We start from the raw sequence: 13,617 nt of genomic DNA on the forward strand, positions 1-13,617 counted from the left end.
TGGCCAAACCCTCGCCCTTCCCCGAGGAGTCCACGTTCACTTTACTCATAACCTAACTTATGTGAATATTGTATCCATGCGGTACACCCTTGACCCGTCACTACTGACACTGACACTTTTTGCATTCAAAAAGGAGCTTTGTTCTACATGAGGTTTAATGATTCAACATATCAGGGACATTAAGCAACTTCCTTCAGCCATGTGTGAAAATTGAAATGACCTCTTTTTTCATGACATTTTTTATTTTACAATACACAAACAATATGGCGCATACCACAACTGCCCCAGTCTTTCCTCTAGGAGACAGCAGCTGTTAACAGCAATCATAGGCTAAACTGTTAGAAATTCTAGGCATTATTGAAATTCCTGCTCTTGGATTGATCAAAATTCCAGGCATTATCCATTCAGTAATGGTTTTTCAGCCAATCAACTTTGTATTTTTATACACCGACTGAGAGCTGCTCTGACAGGGGAGGTGATTGGACAGGAGGCACCAGCAAGGAACTAATTCCTCCCTCTCACCGCCTGTAGAGTACCGCACAGGAGAACACAAAGGAGAAGAGTACCGCACAGGAGAACACAAAGGAGAAAGGTGTCTACTGTGTGCCTTCAACTCTTCCGGCCAATTCATTATTGGCAAGTAATGCCCTGTTTTCGGGGATTATTACTTAAATACAAGCCAATGAATACTAATATTGTCAGCTCAACATGCTGGTGGATCCCAATGACAACACAGATTCAGGCATCATAAAACAAAAGCCAGTATGACTGCTGCTTTAATCATGTTGAATAACCTTCCCCCTTGTAGAATGTCAGTCATTTCTAAATACATTAACACAAATAAATGTATCATAGCTATTCTTTTTATATATTTTTTTTTTTCATCGCCCTCATTCGTATGTGGTTAATCCTTAAAATTATTTTTCAATTGTAACAGCAACATGTCCTACTGTGCATCTGGTGTCAAGAGGTCAACTATAACAGTAGCGCTGTTCTAAACATGAATACCAAAAAGACAACCAATAAGAATTCTTAGAGTATCCTTAACTTCCAATAAGAAGTTAAGTATCCTTAACGTCTGCTTAGTTGTAAAAGTAGCAATGACGATACCAAAACTTTGAATTGCTCAGTAGAACTGTTGAGGAATATTGCAATTTCTGACACTAGAAATAAAAATGTTGCACTATATAGTTATACAGTACCTCTACACTTGCAGAGCCCAAAAAGTTATCGTTGCAACACACAAACACGCATAAGGTACTGTACTCTAACCTGCAGCAAAAACATGCAAGAGGGTCCTTCCACACGATCCCCTCTATTGTTGTTTTGAGGTGGTAGTGAGTGCAAATAGCTATAATTTGGAGTTATTTCTCTGAAAGTGTAAGAAATTCTATGATTTATCAAGTGCCGCACAATCATTTTGCACATTTTGCTGGGGATAGGGTTCCCGTGAACTGCTGCTTTAAAAGTATGTTAATCCAAAATACAGTGAGTCAGAGAAATGCATGATGGTGATAACAAGCGTGATTACAATTCTCAAATGGAGCCTCACGTCGTAATTTTATCGTTTGCAAATTACAAGTGTTTGTATACATTCGTGCATAACTAATAAAATGGAACTGTAAAGGAGGAACAGATTAAATGTGTAATCTTTGAATTGAAAAATAAGTGTATTTGGGTCATGTTCGGATAGACCAGGCACAGGATCCCATCTTCATGGTGGGAACATACCAGCAGCTGACTGAATTCCCAGCTTTCTGCAAGTAATTAAAATTTTTTTTTGTTTTCTCATCGCCTCCATCTAGACAGGAAAGAACACAAAGTCAGGTCAGCACGACAGGATTTGACAGGACCATTGGTAACAGATATACAGCAATAAAAATTGCCTCTATTTCAGATGTGTTTTAGCCTTTCAAAGTTATGGTCAAAAGCAAATGTGATTGAAATAAGGCACAAACTTATGTACAGGTGCTCAAATTGTGACAAATGTAAATTGTATATATGTGCATAAACAAACATATATGAAAATAACATAATGCACCATAAACAATATACACAAATCAGATGCAGCCAAAAAACACTACCAGTGTCCAAGCTGCATTGAAAACCAGTGAAAAAAGAGTGTGTATGGCGCAAACTGATATTAAATGAAGTGGATAAAGTGAATAACCATATAGTGAATAAAAGGTAATATGGATACCAGCACTTATTCAAAATGTCACAGTACTCATGTTGCATCTTGCTTTAAATCTCCATTGTAGATATGTAGGGAAGAAACAAATTCAGAATGGATGGTGCATTAACGTATTTACTCCTTGAATAAACAACACAAAGGGGAAATCTCAAGCTCACAATAACCCCGATGTGGGTAAGCAAGGAGTGACTTGGGACGCACTCCAACCCTTTCCCGATTTGAACAGCTCCTCGTCTGACCCGTCCTCCACGTGTAGTAGCCTGCGCCTGCTGCTCTCACCGGCAGATCGATTGGGGCAGACATCAGCAAGCTGGAACTCTGGTCAGTTGGTAGGATGGCCTCCAAGGTCCAAAAAGCCCAACGTGTTATTCCAGTCTGTGTGCTTCTCCTGGGGATATGCTAGCACTTTGGAGGCGCAGAGTTGAAATACCCTACCATGCTATAACTTCTAATCAAACTCAGCTGGTTGTGATTATAGGTATGACAGACCCTAAAATGTTATAGGCTACAATATCAAGCAGGAGCTGCCCACCATACAAATCAACAATCAGTTATACAAATGATCTTAAAATCCTCACAACAGTTGCTAGCAATATTCGTTAATACACAAAACTCACTAAAATCAAGACCATATTTTATTTATATACATATACATAAAAATAGGACGGGTCAGACGAGAAGCTGTTCATACCGGGAAAGGGTTGGGGTGCGCCCCAAATCACTCCTTGCTAACCCACGTCGGGGTTATTGTGAGTTTGAGATTTCCCCTTTGTGTTGTATGGTCAAAAGCAGCCTAGAAGAATTTAGGCAACAATGTGCCAGGGATTTGTTAGAAGCCATATGTAGAAGTGAACACATACTTACATCCTTAAACACTTATCTTTCCCTCCACTGGCTACTCTCTGTCCATCGGGGCTCCAGTCAACGGCAAAGACCTGTAACAAGAAAACATTTGTTTGTATGTTCTATACAGCACTGCTACAATAAACTGCATTACACACACAGGAGAAGGTTACAGGCATATTACGTCTTGACATTTCCTGTGGAGTGGTAATAGACATCATTACATTGAATTAGGGTGACATCAGGTCATCACCAGTTGAGGCCTGATTTTTATGTTGGCTGTATTCCCTTACTGAACCACAGAAACAAAAACAAACAAACAAAAAAAATAATACTCTATTTAAAGTATGACATATTCCAATGTTCAAAATTAGTATTAACAATTGCACTTTTGCAAGTAATGTAGTCGTAAATGTTCTAAACAGTGCGCTTGAAAATCAATAATACATAGTATTGCTAAATGCATCTGAAGAGGTATACATCACAGATATCCGCTTGATGAAGAAAAGGCAACTCCTCTGATATATTAAAACATGAAGTACTGTAACAGAGCTACACAGCATGGTCTTTCAAGCTACCACCATGAGGAGCTCTGCATGTCTCCTATCTGTAAACAGTGACCCCTGGTACACTGCTAAGTTAGTCGTTTTCTGCAATTTTATTTTTAAAAGCCTGACAAAACAAGAAAATCACTTTACTTCAAAATTCTAGTAGTTGCATTGGTCCTGGAGAAGAATGGATTTAACATAGGTTGTGATACCTTTTAGTGGAACATGATGTGTTTTTCATAGATTAAATTAGTGTGCACAGCAGCACAGTTAGTAGAAAAAATAAATAAAAATGTATCCTAAAGTGTACACCTCCAAATAGTAGTATAACGCCACTTCCACTTAGAGAAGTAAGCACTTCTATGTTCTTCATAGAACCGGAGCAACATTTTTATGACAGAAAAAAAAAACAAAAAAAAAAAAACCTCCATTTCAATCTGTGGAAAGACGAAAGCGCAGAGAAAAGCCTCCACAGAGAGTGTACTCAGACCCAGAGTATGTAGGTACAGAAAAGTAACGTGCAAGAGAGCCTGATTTAAGAATCAATTAAACTTCAAGCAAATTTGGAGGGCTACAGTGTTGCCGAGTGACTGCTACAGAATTGTAGACAAGGAAAAGGTATTCCCAGTGTCAATGTGTTTAGGCTGTGTGCTGGCTACAAGGTTAGTTTGCGTCGACGCTGCAGCGGAGCGCGCTTGGCGCATTGAGTTCAATGAATGTCAATGTATCCGGCCACGCTCACACGGCGCGCATTCGTGGACGTGAGAAGGATGAAATTGATTTCCAGGCACGCTGAAGGGTTACATGACCATCAGCAACCAATCAGCACCAGTCACTGCTCGGCACACCCCCCTGCTCGCGCTTGAAAAAAAAAAAATATGCAGGACAGCCGAGCGCTTATGCTTGGAGAGTTGCTGATGTCACCGCTCAAGCATGTGCGCACTCAGCGGCAGCAGCAATACTCACAGCATAGTGCCTAAGAGTATGAGTGGTCTAAAACAAATTGTATTAACCACATTTGAACATATATATATATATATATATATATAAAATAAATAGTGGTAGCAGAGTATATGCCTCCCATCTAGGTGACACGCAGACAAACAGAAATTAAAAAGTACCATTAGGTAGCTAAGGAGGGATCAGTTAAAGAGGGGTGTAGGATAAAGATCACTCCCTCAAACTAAAATGTATATAGATGCCCTGAAGCACCAACGCTCTAAAAACCACTGTATAGAAGTCTGTTTATGATTAGGTAGAATGTTGGGTAATATGCAAAGCTCAGTTTGGCTAGTGTATCATTAAGTAGATTGATACATACTGTGATGCCAAGGTAGCTGAAGCACTGTATAGATACTCAGATACCTTTAATAAAGAGAGCGGAGGTGGAGAGGAGGGGTTAGTGGAAAGGTAGGGAGAGGCTAGGAGATAGTCTGCTCTAATAAACCTCACATCAGAATGAAAAGCAGCTGTGGGGATAGACTATATATCCTTAAGACCTAATGCAGCCAGAGTAGAACCGGGTTAGCCCTGCATAGGTAGAGCGGATAGTAAATTGAGACCAATAGAAGTAGTGAAAGTACCCCCAAGCTAGGACTAGACTAGAAGCAGATCAGAATTGCTTTTGAGATTTGTAATAGGCCAAGCCTACGCCCAGAAGCAGCTAACCAGAGGGCCACGGTCCAGTGTAGAGCTGCAGTCACTGCTGAAGCTTCCCTCTTGCTGCCCTACCGGATCTGACACAGATGAAATCAGACATCTGATGACATCAGTTTGGATGCACAAACCGACGGCTGTTTCCCACGTAGAGTGCTTTCTCAAGGTAACCCCTATGCAGGGCAAGCACTGTTCTACTCTGGCTGGACTAGGTCGTAAGGATATAGGGAGGAGTGGCTCAATGAGTAAAGACACTCAGTTTGAAGCATGGGAGCCTGGTTCAATTCCTGGTGTCGGCTCCTTGTGACCATGGGCAAGTCACTTTATCTCACTGTGCCTCAGGCACCAAAAACATAGATTGTAAGCTCCACTGGGCAAAATGCAAAATGTCTCTGTAAAGTGCTACGTAAAAAACTAGCAGCGCTATACAAGAACATGCTATTATTATTATCATATAGTCTATCCCCACAGCTGCTTTACATTCCGAGTTGAAGTTTATTAGAGCAGACTATCGCGTAGCCTCTTAGTACCTACCCACTAACCCCTCCTTTCCACCCCCGCTCTCTTTATTTAAGGTGTCAGAGTGTCAATTAGGACAGGGGTGCGCAAACTTTTCCCCGTGCGTCAAATGATGCGCGGGGCCATGGTAACGTGACCCCACGGCATCATTTGACGCCGGGTTACCAGGATGACGCTTTGCTGGAAGAGAAGTATATTATAGAGGCCTCATGCGGTCCCCCGGCATTTAATTTAAATCGTAAAGTGAGAAGGGCCGAACTGCTCCAAGGAAAAAAAATATTTGGGCCGCATGGGTAAAATCATCATCATTATCATCTCTCCTCCAGCACCCCTCATCATCATACCTCCCCCAGAACCCCTCACTATCAACATTTGCGATACTCCCCATCTATCTCTCATACCCCCATCTCTCCCCCTCACCCACACACATAATACTCCCCCTCAACATCAAACACACAATAACCCCCTGCACACCACATCATTCTCCCCCCCTGCACCTCACATCATTCTCCCCCCCTGCACCTCACAGCACTCTCCCCCCCTGCACCTCACAGCACTCTCCCCCCCTGCACCTCACAGCACTCTCCCCCCCTGCACCTCACAGCACTCTCCCCCCCTGCACCTCACAGCACTCTCCCCCCCCGCAACTCACAGCACTCTCCCCCCCCCGCAACTCACACCACTCTCCCCCCCGCAACTCACACCACTCTCCCCCCGAAACTCACACCACTCTCCCCCCCCGAAACTCACACCACTCTCCCCCCCTGCACCTCACACCACTCTCCCCCCCATGCAACTCACACAACTCTTCCACCCCCCATGCAACTCACACCACTTCTGCCCCCCTGCAACTCACACCACTCCTCCCCCCCCCTGCAACTCACACCACTCTCCCCCCCTGCAACTCACACCACTCTTCCCCCCCCCCCCTGCAACTCACACCACTCTCTCCCCCCTCCCCCCCCCTTGCAACTCCCACCACTCTCCCACCTCACAAGGAAAACAGTCGGGCCCCACAGCCCATTTCAGCAGCCCCCCACAGCCCATTTCAGCAGCCCCCCACAGCCCATTTCAGCAGCCCCCCACAGCCCATTCCATTTCAGCAGCCCCCCCCCCCCCATATGTCAGCAGCCCCCCATATGTCAGCAGCCCCCCAACCATGTCTGCAGCCCCCCACCCATGTCTGCAGCCCCCCACCTATGTCTGCAGCCCCCCACCCATATCTGCAGCCCCCCACCCATATCTGCAGCCCCCCACCCCCCTCCCATGTCTGCAGCCCCCCATCCCCCTCCCCCCTACCATGTCAGCAGCCACCCACCCCCATGCTTACCTGGTGATGGCGGCGGCAGGGAAGCGCGAGGGATGCGCGTTCTAGCAGCAGACCCGGAAGTTCCGGGTCGCGCTACACTGCTAGAGCGCGTCCCCGTGCTGGAGGAGGGAGCGCACAGACACTACTGGAGCGCGTCCTTTCCCAACCAGGGAAGGGGTGTGAAGAAGAGGGGGGTGAAGAAGGGAGGGTTGAAGGGGGTCCGTCGCGGGCCGCACGGGGTGCCCCGGAGGACCGCATGTTGTGCAGCTCTGCTCTATTGTATTTGCATGTGTGCTCGTGCTTATTACAGTAATCAAATGGAGAGATTTTGTAATGGAATTAAATATATCCCGTAACACTTGAGCATAAACATTTTGGTAAACTGAAACGACATTCTTTGCTCCTAAAATGCCCTATTTCATTCAGAGTACGAACAATGTAGTAATCCACCTAATTAGACTATGAGGGCAGTCGCTGTAAAAGCAGCTGCATGCTGAGAATTATTGGGGTGTACTACAAATAATTGCAGCTCTTTAACTTTGCTGCCTATACATTCTCCCCTGAATACGAATAGATGAACCTCATCTGTGAAGGACTCGGCTGTTAGTTAATGCTGTGTGTTAAAGAGGCAATCCCCCCAGAATCTGATCAATCAACAACAGTGCATAAATAAACACAATATAAGAAAAATGATGATATATTTTATATAATAAAAGGGAGGTGCTAACCAGCGACTATGTTTTCCCTAATTAATGCAGCCAATTAGGTCCTCGACCCCACAATAGCCGAGAGGATTTTAACGGTGAAGATGACCTAGGCGCAGAAAAAGAAGAAAGGGAAGGTGGAGAGAGAGAACAGAGTAGTATGCCCGTTATGAATCCCTATTAGAGGGTAAGAGACGCACTCACAATGGTTGAAGAAGATTAAGCATTTATCCAAAAATGCTGGTCTTTGACGTGGGCTGGAACCGAGGATTCCTTTTCAGATTGGCATCTCATTACTTGATCTCAGCTGGACTGCACAGGTACTTCTCCGTATTGGGTACACATCGTGCAGGAGAGATAACCATAGAAAACACATAGTGTAATACTATTTATTACAAATATAAAAACCTTAAAGTATAAAGGTATTGCACTCACACTTTGCCTGCTAAAAACTCTCCTAGTGCTTTCAATTTTATTGCAGAGTCTCATACAGATATCTGCCCCTGCAGGTTCTCAGTCCGTTTAGTTATACACTGGGGGCCGTCAGAACTTCGGGAGCTCAGTGGAGCCTTGCCGGCGAATCATCACCCAAATCGCGCGAGAGGAGGTGAAACCATGTGATGCGGAAGCAGTGTGGATAGAGAAGATGCCAGTTCAGTACTGAGTCGCATGTGCGGTTGAACACCTAACCAGCGAGGTACAGCTTTGCAGCATAGACACAGACACACTGTATAAAGAGGACCTAGTTCCTGTGAGATTCTGGGCGGGTTACATGATAACTAAAACGGACAGCAGAGGCAGATATCGGAGTGTGAGAGACTCAGCCTGCAAAAAAGTCTCCTACTGCTTTCAGTGTTATTGTAAAGTGTGAGTGCAATACCTTATACTTTAAGGCTTTATATTTTTAATAAATAGTATTACATTATATGTGTTTTCTATGGTTATCTCCCCTGCATGGTATGTACCCAATACGGAGAAGTACCTGTGCAGTCCAGCTGAGATCCTGTAACGAGGCGCCAATCTGAAAAGGAATCCTCGGTTCCAGCCCACGTCAAAGACCAGCATTGTTCCTGAACAAGCATTTTTGGATACATGCTTAATTTTCTTCAACCATTAAGTGCATTTCATATCCTCTAATAGGGATCCATAACAGACATACTACTCTATGTTCTCTCTCTCCCCTTCCCTTTCTGTAATATATATATATATATATATTTTCTTCATCTCAAGCATCTGAGGTTATTATTGCACCCTTTAGAGCAGTGGTGTCCAATACATTTGCCACATGTAGGCAGCTGCGGGGCCAGAACCTATTGACAGAGCACAACCCCTACGCATAGGAAGTTGAGCCAGCTTCCTCATTCTCCCATGTGATCGGAGGCCTTCCCCCAGGTAAGGTGTAGGGGGTTGTGTATTTGAGCGGTTATTATGTGTATTGGGGAAGGGGAGCTTAGTGCGTGTATGGGGGGAGGGAAGACGGGGAGGAGGTGGGTGGAGAGGTGTGGGAAGGTTAAAGAGAGAAGGGGCTATTGTGACTGACCCGATAATGTGGCGAATATAGAATGATGACAACCACAAGTGTGGATAGCTTTGAATTCCTATTCGACAACGCTGATCTAGAGACTGTATTAGATTCTAGGTCAGACCTCCGTTTTAACCTCTTGGGGCACTTACATCTGAGGCTCCATTCAGGAGATCTAAGCATTCGAACAATATAAACAGCGTTGGAAAGGGCAAGAATAAAAATTGGACTAGTGCTGCTTTATAGAACGACGGATATTCAACATTTCCAGAATGATGATGCTCTACAAAATGCATACCAAGTTCTAATTTCCATGCACGTGTATATTATATGATTGTTAGTATAGTATTGATATACAAGGCTATAGAAGGAATCACAATCTCTCCCCCCCCCCCCAAATCCTTCAATTCAGCATAAACAGTAAAATAAATTGACAACTTCCCAATATCTGTGCAACAAACCATGCATAGAATGCATGCATCAACTAATGCAGCGCGAAGTAGTAACATCATAGACTAGAGTACCTTAGAGCAGGGGTGCGCAAACTTCTTGAGCTGCAATCCCCTTCCCAGGAGCCGCAGCTTTCGCACCCCCCTCTTCCAATGGCTCGGCGTCAAATGATGTTGCGGGTCATGTGACGTCACGTGACCCCATGGCGTCATTTGACGCCGTGTTGCCATTGCGACGCCTAAGACCCGGCTGGCAGCAGGTAAGCGAGTTATAGAGGCCTCACGCCTGCCCCGGCATTTAATTTAAATGCCACGGGGAAGAGTGCAGGGCCTCTGTAACCGCCGCGCACCCTATAAATTCTCCCACCCCCCAGTTTGCGCACCGCTGCCTTAGAGTAATGGATTACAGCTAACATCAGCAACTGATTAAGTAGACTATTTACAGCATGTTGTTGCTTCCTTAGATGGGTTTGTACAGATAAAGTATGTAGTAAAGCAAATGATTGAGGGACAGCAGTTTCTGGCAAGCAAGAGCTATAGGTGAATATCAGACACCACGTACCTCATCTGCGTGTCCTGGGAGATCCACACAGAGCTTCTTGGTCTTTGTATCCCAGACCTTGAGCGTACTGTCACTGCTACCACTTACTAGAAGCCTGCTGTCCGCTGACCAGGCGATCTGATATACTGCAGAGACGTGACCTCTCAAAGATGATAAGTATCTGATATGCAAGGAGAGAAAAAAAAAAAAAAGACATAAATCAGGCCAAGTCTTGTCACTGTACTACCTATCCAATTTATGGAGGTAGATTAAAAGATGCATTTGCATTTAAAAAGTTGCATCAAATTCTACCATAAGATTTTTGGAGAGAAATTAAGTATTTTCAGTCTGTTTTTGTTTGCATCTTATTTTTTTTTTTACTTTTCCTGAGAAACGTAAAAATGCATTCGCGAACATTAGGCTTAAAATGTTTTTATTTTTAAACCAACTTTATTTTAAGTGAACAAATTTCCCCATTTAGGACGACTAAAATGCACCAAATTTACCTCAGACCCTCTTAGAAACACCAGAATGACAGCAAAGGGGGCCCACTGAGGCCGAGCTCAGACAGGATGCAATGCGACGTGTGCGACCTTACGTGCGTGCGGACGTTCGCCACTCTTTCGCTTTGGTGTGTGGTAGTTTTCAAACTGAAAACGACACCCGGCGGCGAAGTGCAGCGTTGACGCCGCTGCACTTGGAGACAACTGAAGTTGTAATTTCAAGCGGCAGCCGCGTCATGTGTACTTCGCCAGCCAATCACAAACACACACACTTAGTTTTTCCCCCCCCTTAAAGTCCCGCCTCCAAATGCGTCATTCTGTCTGCTGGGGATGAGCACACATCGCCCAGCAGAGGGGCGCGGGCACGCAGTAGTGTAGCAGCCTGTCTGAGCTCAGCCTAAGAGTCTCCCCAATATGCCTCACTAACTGTTCCTGTCCACCAAGCCAGAATGCATAGGGTTAGAATGAGGAAGAAGAGAGACGAAACTTCACAAACCTGGATATCGTCAGCACCCCCCCCGCCCCACCCCGCAAAGGTGGCAATTTTTTATGGTAGCTGACGGTAGCCAAAGGGTGTCAGCTGTTTGCTGATGTTACAGCTGCCTGGTATTGGGCTTCGGTTAAATATTTCAGATGTGTATTGAAGCATATCGGTCTTTCCTACTCTCACAGATCTACTTCTGCATAATCCGACCTCTTCCCCAATACCAACTCCTTCAGGTAAGAAGCAGCTATCCAAAACACACAAACCTTCTTATGCTCAAGTACCTTCGGTTTCCACTTACCCTTCCTTATAGATTGTAAGCTCCATGGGGCAGGGCCCTCCTTACCTACATTTTTACTGTATGTTAATATTTGATATTTTATGGTTTGTAATCCGACCCGTTGTACTGCGCTACAGAATATTTTGGTACGTTATAAATAAAGCATAATAAATCTAAACATCTTGGACTCCATTGAAGAAAGGCTTAAAAGTACCATTTCAAGTTTTATTTTTTTTGAACCTGAACCAGGGGGAGGGGTGGGTGTCTCCTGACTTATAGGAAACCCCCAAATTCATGAATGAGGAGACATTTTATCCACCAGGCAATAATACTTCCTTTGTGGACACAAAATGATTGGGGGTTTAGGGGGGGGGGGTGGTGGTGTATTTGGGGGGATTGCTGCTCAAATAAACATTTTGCAAAAAAATAAAACACGATTTAGGGCTAGGGTAGCTAACTTTAATTGGTGAAAGCTTCACTAGTTCAGAACAATTGAAATCTGTGCATGAAAGATTCAACTACTGTATGACCGTAAGAAACCTTACGACTTAGCTTGAATAAGTAATGGAAATATCTACACACACACACACAAGGTAAGTCACTTACTTTCCAGTCTTGCCATCCCACAGCTTGATTGATTTGTCAAAAGAAGCGCTGGCGATGATACGCGTGTCAGGGGAGAAAAGAACTTCATTGATCAGAGCCTGGTGTCCAGTCATCCTTTGCAAATGCTTCTTGTCCTCAGCTGGGGCCCAGAGAAACAGTGTGAAGTCGTCAGAGCCGGACACAAGCCTCTCAGGAGCCTGCCCCTGTGGGACAGGAGGTCAGTTAAGCCAATGCTGGGAAACCCATCTTTCTAGGTAAACTTCAAATGTGGTTCTCACATACCAGCCAAAAGGTCACTGAAGCATTTTTACCAGATACAATTATACATTTAAAAACGTGCTATAAAAACATTGTATAGTAGAATGAACATAGGCATGAAAGTAAAAATACAGAAATCATAAAATGTAATTTTTAATAGGCAAATGGGGCCACAGGTTGACTTCTTACAGATGTATAATGCCTATTGGCCAGAAGAACACCATCTCCAAAACTGTTTTTGAGAAAAAACAAATGAATATTCAGTGCTAGTTTTAATTTTATCTAATTTCTTCTGAGCGATGTTCACATATCTGTATGAGAAAAGTACATGCAGATATTCTTTTGATCGCTGCCATATAAAATAAGTAGCACAGCACATAAGTGCTTGTTACATAGTTACATAGTAGACGAGGTTGAAAAAAAGACGTACGTCCATCAAGTTCAACCTATGCTAAATTTAGACAACAGATACAGTACTTTATCCTTTATCTATACTTACTTATTGATCCAGAGGAAGGCAAACAAAACCCCCCAGAGTCATATCATCCAATGATGTCTCATAAGGGGATAAATAAATTCCTTCCTGACTCCAAGAATTGGCAATCGGATTAATCCCTGGATCAACATATTTCCCATGTATACTTATTTGGTATATCCCTGTATACCTCGCCTATCTAAAAAGATGTACAACTTTTTTTGAACAAATCTATTGTATCTGCCATTACAGTCTCCATGGGTAATGAATTCCACATTTTAACTGCCCTTACTGTAAAGAACCCTTTACTTTGTTGCTGCTGAAATCTCCTTTCCCCCAGCCTTAAGGGATGGCCCCAAGTCCTTTGTACTTCCCGTGGGATGAATAGTTCTTTTGAAAGCTTCTTGTATTGTCCCCGAATATATTTGTATATAGTTATATCATATCCCCTCTTAGACGCCTCTTTTCTAATGTAAATAAATCTAATTTAGCTAGCCTCTCCTCATAAGTTAGATTGTCCACCCCCTTTATTAATTTGGTGGCTCTTCTCTGCACTCTCTCTAGTTCCATAATATATTTTCTTAGGATTGGTGCACAAAATTGTACTTCATATTCAAGGTGAGGTCTTACTAATGCTTTGTAAAAGGGCATAATTATGTTTACTTCCCTTCCATCCATTGCCCGTTTGATGCAAGATAAGATCTTGTTTGCCTTTGCAGCTACTGC

The 13,617-nt window shown here is 43.7% G+C and overlaps 1 protein-coding gene across 1 annotated transcript in view; it reads right to left on the minus strand.

Moving 5' to 3' along the window:
- Nucleotides 1–204: 204 nt before the first annotated feature.
- NLE1 (notchless homolog 1) overlaps nucleotides 205–13,617 on the minus strand; it is a 39,078-nt gene continuing 25,665 nt past the window's right edge. The window contains exons 10-13 of the mRNA XM_075589604.1: nucleotides 12,159–12,361; nucleotides 10,307–10,466; nucleotides 3,059–3,129; nucleotides 205–1,801 (exon numbers count right to left, since the gene is read on the minus strand). Coding sequence (XP_075445719.1) covers nucleotides 1,789–1,801; nucleotides 3,059–3,129; nucleotides 10,307–10,466; nucleotides 12,159–12,361 — 447 coding nt within the window. The 3' untranslated portion in view covers nucleotides 205–1,788. The remainder of the gene's footprint in view (nucleotides 1,802–3,058; nucleotides 3,130–10,306; nucleotides 10,467–12,158; nucleotides 12,362–13,617) is intronic.

The sequence above is a fragment of the Ascaphus truei genome, chromosome 3 (assembly GCF_040206685.1).
Source record: "Ascaphus truei isolate aAscTru1 chromosome 3, aAscTru1.hap1, whole genome shotgun sequence".
NCBI classification, from domain to species: Eukaryota; Metazoa; Chordata; class Amphibia; order Anura; family Ascaphidae; genus Ascaphus; species Ascaphus truei.